The sequence below is a fragment of the Haliotis rubra genome, unplaced genomic scaffold, assembly GCF_003918875.1.
Source record: "Haliotis rubra isolate DU_JTF1 unplaced genomic scaffold, ASM391887v1 Scf779, whole genome shotgun sequence".
NCBI classification, from domain to species: Eukaryota; Metazoa; Mollusca; class Gastropoda; order Lepetellida; family Haliotidae; genus Haliotis; species Haliotis rubra.
The window spans coordinates 340,249-360,466 of NW_025767500.1; the positions used below are offsets into that span (position 1 = coordinate 340,249).

The 20,218-nt window shown below is 42.6% G+C and overlaps 2 protein-coding genes across 3 annotated transcripts; one reads left to right on the plus strand and one right to left on the minus strand.

Annotated features, from left to right (window-relative positions):
• The first annotated feature begins 376 nt into the window (after positions 1–376).
• LOC124260835 (mannan polymerase complex subunit mnn9-like) lies at positions 377–10,401 on the plus strand. Of its 2 annotated transcripts, none has more exons than XM_046695157.1 (2): positions 377–791; positions 7,952–10,401. In XM_046695157.1, exon 2 carries the CDS (start codon positions 8,181–8,183, stop codon positions 9,321–9,323), a length of 1,143 nt encoding a protein of 380 aa, XP_046551113.1. In that variant the 5' UTR covers positions 377–791; positions 7,952–8,180; the 3' UTR covers positions 9,324–10,401. The 2 variants fall into 2 exon arrangements, with proteins under 2 accessions (XP_046551113.1, XP_046551112.1); XM_046695156.1 differs by lacking the exon at positions 377–791 and adding an exon at positions 7,278–7,481.
• A 5,465-nt stretch (positions 10,402–15,866) lies between these two features.
• Positions 15,867–19,920, minus strand: LOC124260834. The gene is made up of 3 exons (XM_046695155.1): positions 19,662–19,920; positions 18,023–18,297; positions 15,867–16,215 (listed from the first exon to the last, which is right to left on the minus strand). Exons 2-3 carry the CDS (start codon positions 18,277–18,279, stop codon positions 15,939–15,941), a joined length of 534 nt encoding a protein of 177 aa, XP_046551111.1. The 5' UTR covers positions 18,280–18,297; positions 19,662–19,920; the 3' UTR covers positions 15,867–15,938.
• Between the last annotated feature and the right edge of the window lie 298 nt (positions 19,921–20,218).

Below are 20,218 nucleotides of genomic sequence, written 5' to 3' on the forward strand. Positions count from 1 at the left end.
TGCGAGTTTGGTTCTTTTCTTTAAAAAAAGTTTCGTATTTTTATCTCATTTCTCCACCCACCTATTCTCATGCTGGTTGAGTAACGCATAAAAGTACGTATGACCTTTTCAGCTGTATCCTAGTACGCGGCCAATCACGAATCACATTGATTTCAACCCTCCGTTGATTTTACTTCCCACGATATCTACATTTCAACACATATGCACCTGCAACCCGCTGATACGGAACACAAAACATAAAAAATTCAACAAGTCGATTGGAGGAAATTGTTCAACATGTCACCCATCACAGCCTTTCACTTCCTTTCCACGTGACCGACAACTTTTGTTCAACGCTACACCCAATAGCCCAGCTTTACGATAGCCTCTGTTACCAACGACGACGTGGCGTCGCAGTACACGTAGAAGACCACAGCGCTGGGTCTGACTCCATCCCTAACGTTAAAGGCTAAGCAAATAGCCATTAACTGACCTCAATAGGGTGTCGATACTCTGTGAAGTCAAGGATATCGTCTCGCACACGTGTGAATGAAAAAGACTGTTAACCGATTGTTCACAGGGGTGTATGTTAACAGCGTGGGGATTCTTTCTGCAACAAGCCCGGATGTATAATGATATGATTCTGGAGGTACTGGGCTGCAGTTTTACAAGCATAATGATATAACCCACTCAGACAGGTATACTATACCGACAGCGAGCCCGGATTGTTTATCACATGACCATCCACCCTTCACTAACGCACAACGTGCACATGTCACATCGTAGACAGACACGCTAGGCCAAACGTGGAGGTGAGTTTGTACATAACTATTGCGTGGACCATATTTTTATGTGGTATGTCAAAATATGTACACAAATTTAGACTGCTATCGGGAAGTTAAAAGAACTGTCTATAATCATTTTTGTGTTGACTTTTCGATGTTTTGAGGAAATAGCATACGAGTAAACAAACCGGTTTTATTTCCTTCCGTAATCCGCGCGTCGATTATTTAAAAATGACAGCCACTGTCTAGAAGCTGGAGTTGGAATGGATTAGGATTGGGATTAAGATTAAGGGTAGGATTGGAATAGGGTCAGGATTAAGACTAAGGTTAGAGGGTAGGATTGGATCGTAATAGGGTCAGTGTTAGGATTAGGATTAAGGTTAGGGTAGGATTGGATTGGAATAGGGTCAGTGTTAGGATTAGGATTAGAGTTAAAGTTAGGGAAAGTATTGGGTTGGATTAGATTAGGGTTGGGGCGAAAGTTGGGATTAGGGTTGGGGGAAACGTGAATCTGGGGTTATTTGCAACACTCTTTCGAACAATTTACATCAATAACAGCCATAGATATAGAGGTTTAATTTGTAGAACCTTGAAGCATAACATGATTCACTGCCAGAGGGATTTAGGAAAACATGCGAAAATGCACATCTCAATTTAATATCAAATTTGTGATTGGGAATTTGTTCTTGCTTCAAAGGGGGTGGTGGGGTAGCCTAGTGGCGTATAAAGCCACTCTCCTATTGACTAATGCATTCACCTATCCATTCACTCATGAGACACGTATCTCTCTCTCACACCCTACTGTCGCCCCCTCCCATACACTCAGTACTCCACCCCACCCCAAGCTCACTCAACCCGGGGCGGTGGGGTAGCCCAGTGATTAATGCGTTCGCTCGTCACGCCGAAGGCCCGGGTTCGATTCCCCACATGGGTAAAATGTGTGAAGGCCATTTCTGGCGTTCCCCATCATGATATTGCTGGAATATTGCTAAAAGCGGCGTAAACCCTAACTCACTCACTCACAATGAGGATAGAATACTTTCCCCCAAACATTGCTTAACCGGTTAGAGTAGCTCAGATTCTGTCGAATTTTGGGTCCAAATTTCTTTAGTGGATAATACAATTGCTAACATAAATAGGTTCAACCGCGATTCCATCTGTACTGTTACAAATAAAGCCCAACGAACAGTGTTTATCTTACTCCCGGGTAAACAGTCACGTGCTCTCGAAATACCAGACTGGTTAACGGTACAAGTGTACACAAAAATACAGACTGGGACAACAGTGGACAGACGGAAGGACAATGACGTTGTGGTGGACAAGCGATTTACAGGGGTGGTGACCAACACAGGAATACACACAAATAGATTTAAATCCATTAAGGCTATGGATGTCGTAACAATAGGTAAGAAATGACCGTCTTGGACTATAACACAAATGACTCTATGGATTACAGAACTATGGAACGTCGAGTCTCAGAAAGTACATGTATATGAATTCGATAGAAACAAATAAGGGAAACAAAGAACTTCATTTAAATGGTAAAGGAGCCCACTGAGGTCGAAGATTCAGTGAGTGAGTGAGTTTAGTTTTTCGCCATTTTTTTGCCATTTTCCAGCAATATCACGGCGGGGGACACCAGAAATGGGCTTCACACATTGTTCCCATTTGGGGGAATCGAACCCGGGTCCTCGGCATGACGAGCGAACGCTTTAACCACTAGACTACCCCACCTCCCTTCGGAGATTCAGAAACTGAAACCGCGGAAAATCTAGACTTGCTTTATTTTGGGAAAGCCCATGCATGTTTGTTATCGCCTGGCACTGTTGGGAGCTCTGACTTTGGGCAGTTACAGCGCAGGCCCTCGTGTCTTTGGCACTCTTTGCCAGGATTAAAGATTTTTTAAAAATATATAAAAATTTGAGATGACCCCCGACTCGAAATGTTTCTCAGTTCTAAACATCATGATATATTGTTCTGTGAAGCATTTCGAGTCGGGACTGATCTATAAAATGATCTTTTTAATCTTTAATCCTCGCAAAGACACGAGGGCCTGTGATTTACAGTACAGAGGGCTTGTTTTCCCTATCGAGGGGATTTATGGCGCTTGTATTTTTTACTCATTTTTATTTGTTGTTTTTTGAGCGAACGGGATTTATGGCGTTTGTGTTTTTTACTCATTTTTATTTGTTGTTATTTGAGCAGTTAAGCATATCCCGGATGTACTGAACTACTAGTTTATGACATCGTCAACGTGTTTATGGCTGCAATATTACCTTGTAAAGCACCGGGTGATATTGAAATAATACACGTGGGACAGAGAATACTGTGCTAAAAGCATATATGTTCTTGTGAATTTGTATTTGATTATAGTCTGTAAGTGTCTAGGCATCACAGCATCGAACATATTCAAGTCAAAACATTGATTACACAACAGTCTCGTTTCCTGCTGACTGGGTTCCGTCCTATTGCGCAACTTAGTACAATAACCAGTCAAGAATTTTGAGACCAATTCATTCAACTGGATACATAAATATTATCAGGATTATTTGATACATCTAACCACTTGTACATTGCAACACTACGCTCCTTCTAATCCTTGCAAACACGTCGTGCAGCGTGCTCTGTCGTACAGCGAGCACTGACAAACGGAAATCGTGGAAATCTCAAAACGAGGCTCTGAGCTAGAAAGGTTTGGCGGTCTGGTACGAACCTGATATTATATCAATCACATTGTGCGTTACAAAACCACACAGAATAAGCGCAAACAACGCATAACAGGTGTAACCAGTGAGCCAGATGAATTGTGAATCATTTTACGACCTCATCAAACAGGGGCAGTCTGTGACGTTTTAGTTAAGGTCATGCTGCCTACACCTCGCCATAAAATATAGAAATACGATGTTATTAAAGTTTAGAATTAAAATAAACTTGTAAATATCATTTTCTTATGAAACAAGGAATTGGAATTCAGTGTAAACATAGTTGTTTGTGGTGTCTCTTTTTTACTTTCACACGAGAAAATTCGGATCGGCTGAAAAGTAGGTCATTGTCTGAATAGGTTAATGAGACTCATGTTTCGGTTTCAATATCAGTCATAGTTAATCTATTAAAGATGTATCCAAATAATTTTACATTGGAATTCCAGGTAAGAATGTAAGTACCCAGTAACCGGTGTTTCTAAGAGGACAGAGTGCCTAGGTTCGTTTACTTGGATGATGCGGGTCATTGTGTCCTTATTGCGTGTATCGGTGCTCATAACCTCCATCACTGGACTGACTGATACAGACTCGATTATTTACATGCTGATATGAAGCATTGTATAAACAAGAAGGCAGAGTGGGTAGCAATAAGTTCCGGACGTATAGAAAGTTTAAAAGTGTGTAAAAGCTAATGCGAAAGCTATGTAAGTATGCAAATGCCGCGCTCCTATCCATCTGCCCTTTCCAAGTTTAGATCCGGTATTGCACCTCTAAAGTTGGAAACAGGCAGATATTCAAATATGAATGTAAATGAAAGGGTGTGTTTCCAATGTAGTGATAAGATTGAAGATGAAAGTCATGTACTGTTGGAATGTCCGCTGTACGATGATCTACGTCAAAGTTTATATGGCCATATGTGTTTCAGCTATCCCAACTTCCTAGATTTATGTGATAATGAAAAAAGGATTTTACTATTTAAAGAACATGTTTATTTTACAGCCAAAACCTGCTTTTATATACTTCAAAGAAGAAAACATCTTTTATACGGCTAATGTCATATTGTTACTTTTATCATATATGTCACTTCTATGTAATAGTCTCTCATAACCCTTAAAGGGTGGCTCATTGTATGTATATGTGTGTATATATCTGTACTTTTACATGAGGTGAGACTTAAATATAATATCTGTCTGTCTGTCTGCTGCCGTCATGTTGATTGATTGATTGATTGATTGATTGATTCAATCATTCATTCATTCATCCATCCATTCATTCATTCATTCATTCATTATTTACTTATGCTAAGCTTCGTCACGATATGGCTGAGATATTGCCGATGTGACGTCAAATATTAACTCACTCACTCACTTATGCTAAGCGGAGCGTTCAGGGATTATTTAAGGACACCCGACTGAGTTGGGTTTTACGTCACATCGGCGTTATTCCAGCCATATAGCGACGAGTCCAAGTCTGAAGTCACCCACATTTTAAGACCAAAGGGACCCCGATTGTCATATACCTAGCAAATTCCTTACTGCGGCGTTAAACAAACCAAAAGCATACATGCCACAGTTATTGGCTTGAGCAATGAGAGGAAAATGTCAGTGCTGTTAATTTTTATTGATTACACAACCACACTCACACGCACACACAATCACACGCCTGATCACACATACACACACAATCAACCGTCACACATACACAGACACAACCGCACATAAACACACACACACACACACACACACACACACACACACACACACACACACACACACAATGATGCATACACGATCGTATATGTGCGTACACACAGTCAGACACAACACATACACACACAAACAGGCATACACATACTCACACAATCGTACCTACACACAGAATCACACACCACACATATACACACAACACCTACGCACTATCTTCTACAATACTGATTCATATGACTTTTTGATGTGTTTGTTTTTAAACATTTGTGCGCGCTTTGAGCATGCCCCTTTGTGATATGGAGTATTGCGCAATATGAATACCCTTATTATTATTACGCAAACACACTCCATTACAACACACACACACACACACACACACACACACATCACCGCACCGCACCGCACCGCACCGCACATGTATACACGTCTCCCTATAAGTACTAAGTCTTGAGCGCCATGTTAAACCTATTCACGCCCCTCAGTCGATACCACGTGGCGCACATGTGCACATGTATGCTAGTATACCAGACGCTTTATCTGACCCATGACTGACTGAGTTTGGTTTTACGCCGCTTTTAGCAATATTCCAGCAACATCACGGCGGGGGACACCAGAAATGGGCTTCACACATTGTACCCATGTGGGGATTCGAATCCGGGTCTTTGGCGTGACGAGCCAACGCTTTAACCACTAGGCTACCCCACCGCCCCTCTGACCCATGACCCTCAATGCGTCATACACATGCTGTAGTAATGACAATGTTTCATCGTTGTCGGAATGTGAACTTTGAACAACTTGCGTTATCTGTCGCGATAAGTGGGTCACGAACTTAAGACATCGTGCCTTCGTTGATAGGATTTTGTTTCAGCGTCGCGGAGTCGCAAATCTATACCAGGGCCATGTGTGTGAGTGAGTGGGTATGGTTTACGCCGGTTTTAGCAATATCCCAGCAATATCACGGCGGGGGATACCGGAAATGAGCTTCACACATTGTACCCATGTAGGGAATCGAACCCGGGTCTTCGTCGTGACGAGCGAATGTTTTAACCACCAGGCTACACATCGGACCCGTGTGTGTGAACATACCTTCAAATTTCACGCTCGTCCGCTAGCCCGATACTACTAATTCGTTCTGGGGACTTAATAACCGCTTGTCCTCATTGACGAGAAGCGTTGAAGGGCTGTGATTCTAAACATGTTCTCACAGGTTAAAATTTTGTTTAAAATCATAACGAACCCGTGGAGACCTAAGTCGGAGACAGTAACCCATGCCGGTCTTAAGTGGGTCGGGTGTCCGGGTTCGTTGACCTGTTTGATGCATGTCAGCGTATTCGTAATTGCACACATCGGTGCTCATTACATCAATCACAGGATTGTCAAATTCAGATTATTTAGGCACCCGCGGGCGTCACGTAGCTGGAATATTGTTGAATTATACCTATGACGCTTGTAACCCCACCCCACCCCCACCCCACCCTCCAAATGTAATGGCAAATCAGGGAAACCAACTATCCTCAGATCCTGGCTTGGGTAAGAAATGTAACTCTGTGCTAATCAGTATGGTGTCCATTTAACCATATTGCATATATTTTAACATAAAAGTATATTCACACTTAATGGTTTGAACATGAATAGCAGCCCTGTTTGAGCTACCACATCAAACCAAAACACCCCACCCCCACCCCCACCCATTAATCTCTCACACACATACCCCTTCCCCCATCCCCGCCCCATGACGTTGCAAATGTATAAGCTGATGATCCGTAGGTCACCAGGTAATTAGGTATTGATACGGGCGGTATAGCCTTTCAAAGCTGAAGGTACAGAGGTGGGCGTCACCCTCCTTTGCCTGACTGTGCAATACCCAGTCTCCCCCTCGTCCGAATTGAATCGCCCAACTTCGATGCATTCCACGTGCAGCGGCCTAAGATAATATCGAGTCTGCAAAAACTAGACACAACCTGCCCTGGTGCCGAAATGCTTAGCGATAACCCCAGGTTAATGTCCTTGGCTAATACTCTTTGCCGTCGAGGAAAATCTCAAAACAATAAGTAAAGCGGAGTCCGCCTTTAAGAGATTAAAGCGGAAGTAATAATACCCAAGCAGTCAGGCTTATCACTCCGTTGAGACAATACCCATATCAGGTACTTCCATTTACTTGACGTTGTGATTGTTTAATCTCCTAGACGAGTGATCCGATTGTGATTACAACAGGATATGCTTATATGGAGGAAGGGTTGACACGAGGCAGAGGTAAATGAGGCAGTTACAGCCCACGTAGATGTGCGTTACGTGTGCTGTCAACCACGGTGAGCGACCATTGTGTATTTATCATTCGCGGTAATGTTTATGATGTTGTTTGACGACACCGCCTGCGTGTCATGTTTGCCTAATGCATATATTGTTTCTGTGCTACTTATGTTTGCAATCCTGGAACTGTAACCTACACGCAACCACTAATTTGTCCACCCTCCTCCCCACACACGCCCTCACCCCTCCTCTAGCAAACACTCATGTTTGCCTCTCTCTTTTCTTCACAAATCTCATACATCTTCGCTCTCCTGCACACATATACGGACGAATCTGTTTATCTTCTCTCTCTCTCTCTCTCTCTCGCTCTCTCTAAACAAGCACTACGATCGCCCACTCACCCCTAACACAGCCTGTGACAGGCTCCTAATGCACAACCTCCTTTTCCCAAGGGCTTTTTCACTAAAGTGTGTTTCGCTTTAATGGCTTTATATCGCTGAGCTTGTGCCTCGATTCTGATCTACTGCAGGTGCCCGGAGTGAGCTTGACGTCAGCGAGATGTCCACAAAAGCGGCCCTTGTACCTCACAAGTTGTCACTTGTCTCATAGCAACACGGGAGCGTTACCTGTCGCCGATAACGGAGTATCAACGCTGTCAACAGACATATCGCCGTGCTGGAGAATGACGCGTGGACATAACCTCAGATGACCCAAAACAGACCGAACTCAAGAAAAGCGGACAGTATTCATATCACACAATGATTAATAAGACGGCACTGTCTCAGAGTTTGCTCCCTTTATTCAACCATCGCCGCCAGGTGGTCAAGCTCCTGTTTATTTACAGCGTCGTACTCGTTGCGTTCACCACCGCTCTGTTTCATTTTTTCCACTTTAGCCGGACTCCTACCGAAACCCAGCTTCAAATACTCCGAAGAGTAGAACCAAGCCATAACGTGACCGAAAATCCGAAAGTGGTGAAAGCGCTTGAAAATCACAAAGATGATCCTAGGGGACTATTTTCTATCCCACCTGTGCCCAAAAGGTCTTTCAATGACCACGTGGTTCCAATACGACAGTCAGTTATTCAGAAATACCTGCATTATGAGCCCCGGGAGTATAAAGACAAAGTGTTGATACTGTCGCCAATTCACAACGTAGCCAGACTCCTTCATCGGTTTGGAAGACTACTGAAGGAACTCAGTTATCCCCATCAACTGATATCAGTCGTGTTCGGTGAAGACTGCAGTCGAGACGAAACTCTGAAGACGGCTGAAGTCGTTGCATCCAATCTCAAAAGGACGTTTAACAGAGTAGAAGTGTTTCATTTCAACGTCACAGGACAGGTCAGGGGGATTTGGACGGATGTTCACAATCGACATGCGCAGAGAAAGCGGCGCGGCCACATTGCGCAGTCCCGGAACATGCTCTTGAAGTCGGGACTGAAGGACGAGGTTTGGGCACTGTGGATTGATAGCGACATTACGGAGCTTCCACGGGATATTATCCAGCAGCTTCTTTCTTCCGACAAGGATATTGTAGCTCCTGCATGTTTGTTCCGATCGGATTTGGGACACCTCCGGATATTTGATAAAAATACGTGGCGGGAGACACCCGAGTCCATTGCTAAGCAGAAACATATGAGAGATGGCGCACTCATGTTGGAGGGATATGGCGTATCCAGCAGAATATTCCTCCCCGATCTTCGAGCAGAGGGCAGGGTGGTGCCGATAGATGGCGTTGGGGGCTGCACGCTTCTTATAAAGGCCGATTACCATCGGAAGGGTTTGGTTTTTCCAGAAACAGTGGTAGATCATCACATTGAAACAGAAGGCTTGGCCAAACTTGCAAAGAAGATGGGGTTTGGTGTCTATGGTATGCCCTTTGTCAATGTTATTCACTGAAATGGATGTGTTCAGGTATTTAGCTTATTGTGTAGAGTTGCTGCCCTTGGACGTGCCAGGAACCTGTGATAGTGGTTCGTTTTCTGGTTCTGGTTTTATTTGTAGGTTACTCGGCACAATACACGTGATGGCGGATTTTGCAAAGGACTAGGACCTACATCGTTATGGGATTTCGTTCCACGATTTCTCCACTGACTCGCTGTGATATTAGTGTTAGTTTGTACAAAGTGACGTTAAGCCACATAGACTAATACTCACTGAATTGCTGATACTGTGTTGACAAATATACTGACGTAAAAAAGAAAGTACACACCTGCTTTTCTTTGGCTGGACAAGGAATATAAGGCGCTGGAAACGTTTGGTATATCTGTGATGATTTGGCACCACGTAAACAATGTGACTTTTAAGTCACAATCAAACTCTTGTCAAAATAGTTCCGTTTTTAAAAAAAAAAATCCCAAAGCAGCATGTGTGTAGCTTATTTCATATGTCAGTTTATGTTAGTGTTATTACCTATCAGGAACATTTGTTTCCAGGTTTGAGTGAGTTAGTGAGTGAGTAGTAAACATGATCTAGTACTAAACGTTATCCCTAAACGACTGCTCAAACGAATCTGACAACTGCTCAAAACAACTTACACACGGTTCTATAGTATACTTGTAGTTAATCAGTCATGGGAACTGGTTGACAATATATTAATTTCTTTTGAGTACTACATATTTTTGAACGTTAATTTTCAATTCTTCAAAAAACCCAACCCAAAACCAATTTCAATGCATCATTAACCGTGACAAAATTGTCGTCCGAGCATTGGAAGGTTTGAAACTTATTTGTTTTGCTTCAGGTTGTTTCGATCTATTTAATGTTTGGTTCAGACAATACGGTATTTTATATATGTTTGAAAAACAGTGCAATTCTACCATTGTATATTTACAATTCTATGCTGTATAGTATTTGTGAATTATTCACCCACAGACTGTTGATTTTAAACATGTAAAATAGTTATTTTTCCTGTAAAAATGTGTTTCGTTCTTTTCCCCGCTATCCTGTATGTAACCTCTTTGTATCACTGTGTATGTGTCCGGTTAGAGTGAGTGAGTGAGTTTAGTTTTACGCCGCACTCAGCAATATCCCAGCTATATGGCGGCGGTCTGTAAATAATCGAGTCTGGACCAGACAATCCAGTGATCAACAGCATGAGCATTGATCTGCGCAATTGGGAACCGATGACATGTGTCAACCAAGTCAGCGAAACTGACCACCCGATCCCGTTAGTCGCCTCTTACGACAAGCATAGTCGCCTTTTATGGCAAGCACATGGGTTGCTGAAGAACTATTCTACCCCGGATCTTCACGGGTCGTGTCCGGTTAGAACTGATCTTAGCAGCCCATGCTTGTCGTAAGAGGCGACATACAGGTTCGGGTGGTCGAGTACGTGATACATGTCACTGTATGTCAGTTTGTGTACAGTGTTATTACCTATCAGGAACATATGTTTCCAGGTTTGAGTGAGTTAGTGAGTGATTGCGCCTAATTGCGTAGATTGATGCTCCCAGTGTCAATCACTTGATTGTCTGTTCCAGACTCAAGTATTATCGATTATTGATAATACAGACCGCCTGATATTCCTGGTATATTGCTAACTACGACAGTAAACAACCCACAAACAAACAAACAAACAAACAATGCGATATTGCGGGTACATGACATTGCCCCAATGTCTCAGGGGTGACTGTCAGGATCGAACCCCGTGCTTGTCGTATAAAAATCCAATGGGGGTTGGAGGGTCACAATGTGATGCCCGGTGTGGTGATGATGACGATGATGAATTTGGTGATTTTACGTGCGTTTTCCAAATAATTTCGCACACGAATAGTATCAGTCACTTATCTACCTGACCAAAATCCAAGATTGTTCAAGTTTGCTTTATTGCTGTGCTTTTAGTTCCTCATGGGACTTCCGAATATCAGATAAAACGATGTTCGGAATGTATCGATCTTGTGATACAGAGATGCGCTGATCGTTGGTATGATTTGCGCGGATTGTGACCGTTGGCTTGTGTATCATCAGAGAATCTATTATATGGTCTCTGGTATCATGTTGGCTGCCCGTGACATATTTGCACTTCAAGCAGTGTATGAAATAAGGCCCGTCCGACCGCCCGAGACAGTCCAGAGGCGTGTTCAGAACCGCGAGCGCCCGCGCGATTGCCTCCCGCGAGCGCTCGCATCGGCCCTGAACGGACGCGAGCGCTTGGTTACAATAAACCATTCGTGACCAACTCGTATTGTTCCGGGACAAGCCGAATACATGTAGCTTCTTTTATTATATTCTTAAGGGTGAAATACTGTAAATATTGGTGAAAAGAAAAATGGTATTTTCATTTTCACTGAGTAGAATATCACTTTTGCCTGGAACTAAGAAACGCGAACTACGAAATCGATGTCTCGATCATTTATAAACAATGATCAAAATATAATAAATAGAATATTTTGTTAATGTTGTCAATGGTTACGCCATTCGTAAACATATCAACTTTGTCAGACCACTCGATGAAATATACATGTTATTTGACAACATTAACAAAATATCCTCCATGCCTTCTTTTTGGAGGTTACGGAAAGGGGCGAGTGGTGACGAATGACATTAAACATGATCGCCATCTTGGTTCGCTTGGCGAGGCAGCTGTGAGAATGGTTCGCGTACACGCGCGGGCGCTCGAACGGGCACAGGCGTTCAGGATCGAGCGCTCGCTAGCGTTCGCGGGCACTCGCGGTTCTGAACACGCCTCAGATTTCTGACGGACGGTCTAAATTTACAGCTAGCCAGCCCGATGGTCTGGTAAAAAATTTAGATGTTCCATACAGCTGAGTAAATTCACCATATTTAGTCTGGTTAAAGCCATTTTGGGCTGGTAACATTTTGAAGTTACCAGCCCTGATGTCTGGCTGGGTTTTTGGCTTATTTCATACACTGCTTCAAGTCTTAAAGGAACCTGGCGTGTTGTGGAGAGGACACAGTGAGTGAGTGAGTGAGTGAGTGAGGGAGGGAGGGAGGGAAGGAGGAAGCCCGAAGTGATGCAGGTCTCAGACGATTAATGGGCGATGGAGTAGCCTAGTGGTTAAAGCGTACGCTCGTCACGCCGAATTTCCGGGTTCGATTTCCCACATAAGTACAATGGTGTCCCCGCCGTGATATTGCTGGAATATTGCTAAAAGCTGCTTGAAACCACATTCACTCACTCACTCAGACAATTAATCCACGTTGCTGACAAACCTTGAAACATTATAAGGATGAACCGGGATTCGAATCCGTAATCCGAGGTTCCTGGCGCGCCCAAGGGACGCAACTGCAGAGCAAATTAAGGCACTTTAGTCGACTGGGAAAGAACAAGATGCGGAAGTTGGCAGTGTGCAACGCACGCTGTCGCAGTTGACTCTGACCGAGAATACGCTGCTAGAATGTGTGTAAACTCTCTCAATGTGTCATTCTGATCCACGAGTGACTAGGAGCAGTGGGATAGTGGTTAAAGCAAAGATCCACATTATAGGATAGGATATTTATATAGCGCACATATCCACGCACTGGTGCATGCTTAAGGCGCTGGTATTTTTCCCTCGATCATTGGATGTCAATCTGAACAGCACATCGCATTATCAATCTCAACTCCCTGGGGAGTATACATTCAATTCTCCACATGGGAACAATGTATGAAAACCATACTCATTTCATGTGGGATGACATCCTTTGTGGCCAAGTGGTCAGGGTTTCAACTGAATATCAATGTTCGATCCCCTCCGATCACAACAAAATGCGTTAAAAGATGGCATTTGTTGTTACCACGCCTTGCGCTTGGCATTAAGATGAAGAAACAAGGACTAGTCTGCACGGGATCAGTATCTGTCGCTGAGAAATGAATGCATGCGCAATATAACAGGTTTCCCGGTATTTACCGGTTCAGACATGAAAACGATACGTATTGCGATACGCTGATCGAAAACCGGTATTTTGACATGCATTCGGAAAACATCGTAACACTCGGAAATCTTCGGATAAATTCTTCTTTTCATTTTCAATTTGTGCCAAATATTATTTACATTTATATTTTGTCATGATTAAAAGTTTGAATTAAAGCTTAATCAAGCACAGTGATTTTGTTGTGTTTTTGCTTTGCAGATCAAGCATTAACTCGATTGTAAGTATTTTTTTGTTGAAAAAGAACTTCTTGCAATATATTGCAATACATATCGCAATAATTATATACTTTCGCATCGCAGTATATCGCAATATGAAAATTCTCTGCAATATTCACCCCTACGTTTTACTGAGTTATTTTCTAACTGGCACGAGTACGCGCAGACACACACCCGCAGGAACGCACGCAGACACACGTGTACGTCTCGCCATATGATCTTGAACACACGAATGCCTTTTTTACATCTTCACCAGTGTAACTCCATGACGTCAGTTCCGTTTGGACGTATACGTATATACACTACGTTCCTCGTACACAATTTGACCTCAATTTATCTTTTCACGTGCAAAGTGAAGGGAAATTCAAAATCGATATTGTCTGCAATAATATTTGCAACGCAGCATGAAAACATTTTTTAGAGCCAGCATGGAGAGTGCACATATTATCCAATCAGACACTCGCTGAACTATTCGACGCGGGCCTGTAGCAATAGAATTGTATACTTCCGGTCATATGTTTCGACTTCTGGAGAGAATGGACGGCAAAATTAATGAAAGTTTCAAATGGAAATAAAATCATCAAGTGAGTGATACGCAAGGTATGTTTTTACAGACTTCAATTGAGTGTAAATTGTACAGTTAATTCAACGGTCAAAGTGATGGAAGCGTTTGTTAGACCGAAACCGATCCGAGCAGCCATTTTGTTTCCATTTACTGACACACCTTTTTGATATGTTATATAGAGAGGTACATATATCATACTTATAAGTATATAAGATTCGGGCGCGTATGGCCAGAGTTTGTAGTGATTCATTGAATTTTCCCGCCAGTCTGAAAGAAGTGCGCAAAAAAGTGCCTTTTCGACAAAAGCGGCTTGTGTCAACATGTTCTTGGTGTTAACAAGGGGCAGTTAATCTCGGTCCATGTAATATTCGCAAGTGGTCTCCCTTGCGGCCCCATAAGCGGCTGTGAAATCTCCATGATTTACCCTCGCTTTCAATCTCCAACCCAAATCATCTCTACGTCAGTATTACATGTATCGTAGCTTTGTATGATATGCGACAGGTTTATGATGGTAGTTTCGAAAATATACCACCCATTACCTTTTCTTTTACTTAAGACACATTAAATTTATCTTTAAACGTAAGTTGTTGAGATTAACTTCGATTTAAATACTCTTGACCCATTGTGTTGCTATAAACAAACACACCACGTGCTACACGTGTTGCATGAGTAATGTGAAACAACGAGACATTCACTGCCCACAAGTTGTTTCAACCGTCACAACATGTTTTCATCATGGGGTTTGAATAGCGCTGTGGTGATGAAATCGAAAAATAAAGGAACGCTTGAATTTCCTGTGATATCTCTCTCTCTTCTGCCCACAAGTCTGTTTCATCATCTCGTCACAACATCTCAAGGCGTCTAGAAATATACAGGAAAATCTCGTTCCTTTATTATTTCTCTCTGTCTCTCTCTCTTTCTCTCTCTCTTTTCTCTCTCTCTCTCTCTGTCTCTCTCTCTCTCTCTCTCTCTCTTTCTCTCTTTCTCTCTCTCTCTTTCTCTCTCTCTCTCTCTCTCTCTCTCTCTCTCTCTCTCTCTCTTTCTCTCTCTCTCTCTCTCTCTCTCTCTCTCTCTCTCTCTCTCTCTCTCTCTCTCTCTATGTATATATATATATATATATATATATTTGACTTGATTCATAAGTATGTTCGCGCGTTATCTTATTAAAAGTAAACTTTGACTTTCCTGTGGCATGTGGTTCTGATGTACACCTGGAATAATCACTATTTGATCTCTGAACAATCGGCAGAATCGTACAACGGAAACCTATGATTATGAGTTGCGTGGCATTTATTTAGAGTCAGTGATGTTGCTGGAATATTTCTCTCTCTCCTCTCTCTCTCTCTCTCTCTCTCTCTCTCTCTCTCTCTCTCTCTCTCTCTCTCTCTCTCTCTCTCTCTCTATATCTATATATATATATTTGACTTGATTCATACGTATGTTCGCGCGTTATCTTATTAAAAGTAAACTTTGACTTTCCTTTGCATGTGGTTCTGATGTACACCTGGAATAATCACTATTTGATCTCTGAACAATCGGCAGAATCGTACAACGGAAACCTATGATTATGAGTAGCGTGGCATTTATTTAGAGTCAGTGATGTTGCTTGAATATTGCTGAATGCAGGGTGAAGGAGCACACATTTATTCATTTACTACAGAAACTACTTCACAAAATACCACTTATGTAAAACTGGAAGTGAATGAGTGAGTGAGTTGGGTTTCACACCGTCTATAGCAATATTCCAGCAATATCACGGCGGTGAAATTGAAAATAAACTCGGGATAGACATACGATTTTTATAGTCGCTGAAGTGAATATACAACAAGACAGAGGGTCGAACACATTTCCGAGGACTCACTTCTTGCAGCCGTAGTCTTCCAAGACGTAGGCTACGTCATAACGGGGATTGGTGGCAGTCAAGTACTTGTCGATGGCGTCGCAGGGGTGGACGTCATTCAGGCATATGTCGTCTATACATCTTTTAATGATCGTCAGAAACTGTTCGCGGTTCATTTCTCTGGACAGGCATGATCCACTGTCTCCGAAGGTAAATTGTCCGCAGACAATTCCCATGTCGTGCAAGTGTTCCTCTTTACAGAAACTTGCGGAAGCGCTGACGTCCTTGCATGGTCTGAAATCAGGATATATAAAACGAGAACGACAATAAGACTCAAGGGCCCTTTGCTTAAACGTGTCTTGCTTTGTTTCGGTTGGTTGGTTTGTTGTTTAACGCCGCACTCAGCGATATTCCAGCTAAGGCAGCGGTCTGTAGATAATCGAGTCTGTACCAGACAATCCAGTGATCTACAGCATAGCATCGATCTACGAAACTGGGAACCGATGACGTGTGTCAATCAAGTCAGCGAGCCTGACCACCCGATCCTGTTAGTCGCCTCTTACGAGAAGCATGGGTTCCTGAAGACCTATTCTGACCAGGAGCTCCACGGATGCTTTGTTTCGGAAAATATAAACTTCTGTGCACATACATTCCTTCTTAGAACATGGGGTTTGGTTGTGGCCGTGGGTCTGAGAAAGAAAAACTGGATAGAGAGTGTGTAGAGAGTGTGGATATCAGGTACTTAGTGTAGAAAGTGTGGATATCAGGTACTTAGTGTAGAAAGTGTGGATATCAGGTACCTTAGTGTAGAAAGTGTGGATATCGGGTACTTAGTGTAGAAAGTGTGGATATCGGGTACTTAGTGTAGAAAGTGTGGATATCGGGTACTCAGTGTAGAAAGTGTGGATATCGGGTACTTAGTGTAGAAAGTGTGGATATCGGGGTACGTAGTGTAGAAAGTGTGGATACTGAGTGTAGGGTACGGGTTAGTGTAGAAAGTGTGGATATGTACTTAGTGTAGAAAGTGTGGATATCGGGTGTGGATAGTGTAGTAGAAGTGTGGATAGAGGGTACTTAGTGTAGAAAGTGTGGATATCGGGTACTTAGTGTAGAAAGTGTGGATATCGGGTACTTAGTGTAGAAAGTGTGGATATCCGGTACGTAGTGTAGAAAGTGTGGATATCGGGTACTTAGTGTAGAAAGTGTGGATATCGTGTAGAAAGTGTGATAGAAGAGTGTGGATATCAGGTGCTTAGTGTAGAAAGTGTGGATGGGAAGTTAGTGTAGAATATCGGGTACTTATTGAGTGTAGAGTGTAGAAAGTGGATATCGGGTAAAGTGTAGAAAGTGTGGATATCGGGTACTTAGTGTAGAAAGTGTGGATATCGGGTACTTAGTGTAGAAAGTGTGGATATCGGGTACGTAGTGTAGAAAGTGTTGGATATCAGGGTACTTAGTGTAGGAAAGTGGATATGGATATCGTTGAAAGTGGGTACTTAAGTGTAGAGAAGTGTGGATATCGGGTACTTAGTGTAGAAAGTGTGGATATCGGGTACTTAGTGTAGAAAGTGTGGATATCGGGTACTAGAAAGTGTGGTGTAGAAAGTGTGGATATCAGGTACTTTAGTGTAGAAAGTGTGGATATCGGGTACTTAGTGTAGAAAGTGTGGATATCGGGTACTTAGTGTAGAAAGTGTGGATATCAGGTACTTAGTGTAGAAAGTGTGGATATTGGGTACTTAGTGTAGAAAGTGTGGATATCGGGTACTTAGTGTAGAAAGTGTGGATATCGGGTACTTAGTGTAGAAAGTGTGGATATCGGGTACGTAGTGTAGAAAGTGTGGATATCTGGTACTTAGTGTAGAAAGTGTGGATATCGGGTACTTTGTGTAGGAAATATTGGTATCGGGTACTTAGTGTAGAGAGTATGGATAGGGGATACTTTCTGTAGAAGGTATAAACATTGGATACTTTGTATAAAAAGGATGGATATTGGGTACTTAGTGTAGAAAGTGTGGATAGCGGGTACTTAGTGTAGAAAGTGTGGATATCAGGAAGGTGTTTGTTGGTGCAACATACAGGTAGAATTTAAGATACTTACGGGTAGAAAGAGTGTACTTCGTGGACGCTGTGGAGAAACATTTCCACGAGGTCCTTCCCCCGTGGATTTTTTACCGTGAATTTGGAGTTAGGGGCTTCTGGGGCATCGGCTGGCATGCATGCCCCAATGGGGAGAAAGGTGTGTTTTGGAAGCTCCACAACAACAGCGCCATCTTGCGCCCGGAAATTAATCCTGGCATCGTCACATTCCGGAAGGACTATTTCTAGAAATCCTTCATCATTGCGAGTGTATTTCATGTCGATCTTGTCACTAAACTGGAGCAAGAGCAGAATATTGACGATGAGAGTGATTGTCAGTGTTCAAGTAATGTTAGGAAATAGTGAGTGAGTGAGTTTAGTTTTACGCCGCTTTTAGCAATATTCCAGTAATGCCACGGCGGGGGACATCAGTAATAGGCTTCACAGATTGTACCCATAAGAGGAATCGAACTCGGTTCTCAGGCGTGACGAGCGAATGCTTTAATCACTAGGCTACCCTACCGCCCCTGTTAGGAAATAGCCTCGATAGTGACTTGCTTTCTATTTTAAGATAACTTGCATTCTTGGTGACTTACATAAAACAAACAGAAATGTTTTTTACGATGATGATGCATATTAGACGACCAGCATGGTTGTGTTTTCGACCGTTTCAGCGACTGTTTTTAGCTAAGTATAGTGATGTTTTTTCTCGTAAACTACCGGCCAAAACAAAGTTATCACTTTTAATGTTATTGTATAAAAAACGAAAAGCGAAAGTACAGGTTTGAACCCAAGCAGAACACATTCGCCAAAACGCAACATGCCAGCGTATACCATCTGCAGCGAACCGGCAGACACCTGAACAGACTCTCTTGCACATATGGAACAGGAATCCTGCTGACGTCATCCGCCGACTGACGACGTCAATGAGGAGAAATGTGTGTATGTATGGATGCCCAGGGTGGTCATACTAGCTATTGATGACGTGTCCCCTGACTTCTGTCTCATTATGTGACTCTTTATGCACTTTTTGAATGACCTCTGATTTGTGTAATTTTTAATTTTGACCCCTTAACTTTTTCTTAATAATTGCTGCAGATGCAAGATAAGCATTGCGATGTATGTTCTGTCAAAATATTGGAAAATGATTCCTGTTTGTAAAATATTTATCATATATCTCACATACGTCTTTGTCTCTATTGTTTGGTCAAGTGAAGTCGGTGATAACCTTCTTTTGCCCGGTAGTTTATTTCGTCAAATCCAACTTTAAGTATACATATAATTAATTTTTTGTCAGAAAGACTGACTGATTTCGTGTTGTATACCAGCGATCGTAGGCATGACGGCACCAAGAATCGAACCCTCCACCACTGGATGATAGCACACCTAAGGGACGTAACTCTTAATCGAGACATCGGAGTTTAAACCACCCCGTTCATTCTCTGAATCAATTGAAGGCTGTTAGGTCAGCATTATAATTTTCTGTGTTTCTCATCGCCCGACCAACCCTTCTAATTTTAGTTACCTTGTTATCACCAAGAATTTTATTAAGTTTTCTTTTTCCGGACCGACCGACCCATGTTCAGAATTTGGTGGCTACGTGAAACACATTAAAAAAATGAAGCCCTTATATCGTTTCCGAAACACGTTATTTCCCTTACCTCTGTTCCATTTCATTTATCGCAAGATAGGTCAGCTTGTTGTCCTTGATGATGGTGACATTCAGATTTTCCAGCTTTATGTAGGACTTTTTCTCGTACATTTCGTCGGTACTGGCGCCGTTGATGATAAAGGCGCATCCGGACTCAGTCTCTGTTTCCATGATCCGGTGCTCACACGGCAGGAGCATCTTGTAGAAGGGGTGGCCTCCCATTGGTTGGATCTGGGGATCCCCGTACTCAATACACAGGTGGTGCTCATCTGAATAGAGGATGTAGGGTGTTGAGAAGTATGTATGTCTATAGAATGGCTCGTGTGTAAGCAGAGTCATTAAAGTTGGGATGTGTGTCAATAGTGTTGGATGTGTGACAATAGAATGGTATTTGTGACCACATTGTGGGATGTGTGTCAATAGTGTGGGATGTGTGACAATAGTGAAGGATATGTATCACTAGTGCTGGATCTGTGACAATAGTGTGGGATGTGTATCCATAGTGTGGGATGTGTTTCCATAGTGTGGGATGTCTGTCAATTGTGTGGGATGTGCAACAATTGTGTG

Excerpts from the sequence above, each read along its gene's own strand:
- LOC124260835 (XM_046695157.1), top strand. The coding sequence starts at position 8,181 with ATGATTAATAAGACGGCACTGTCTCAGAGTTTGCTCCCTTTATTCAAC.
- LOC124260834 (XM_046695155.1), bottom strand. The coding sequence starts at position 18,279 with ATGAAATACACTCGCAATGATGAAGGATTTCTAGAAATAGTCCTTCCG. Across the intron at positions 16,216-18,022 it reads GAAGTACACTCTTTCTACCC|ACCATGCAAGGACGTCAGCG; the intron begins GTAAGTATCTTA and ends TCCTGATTTCAG.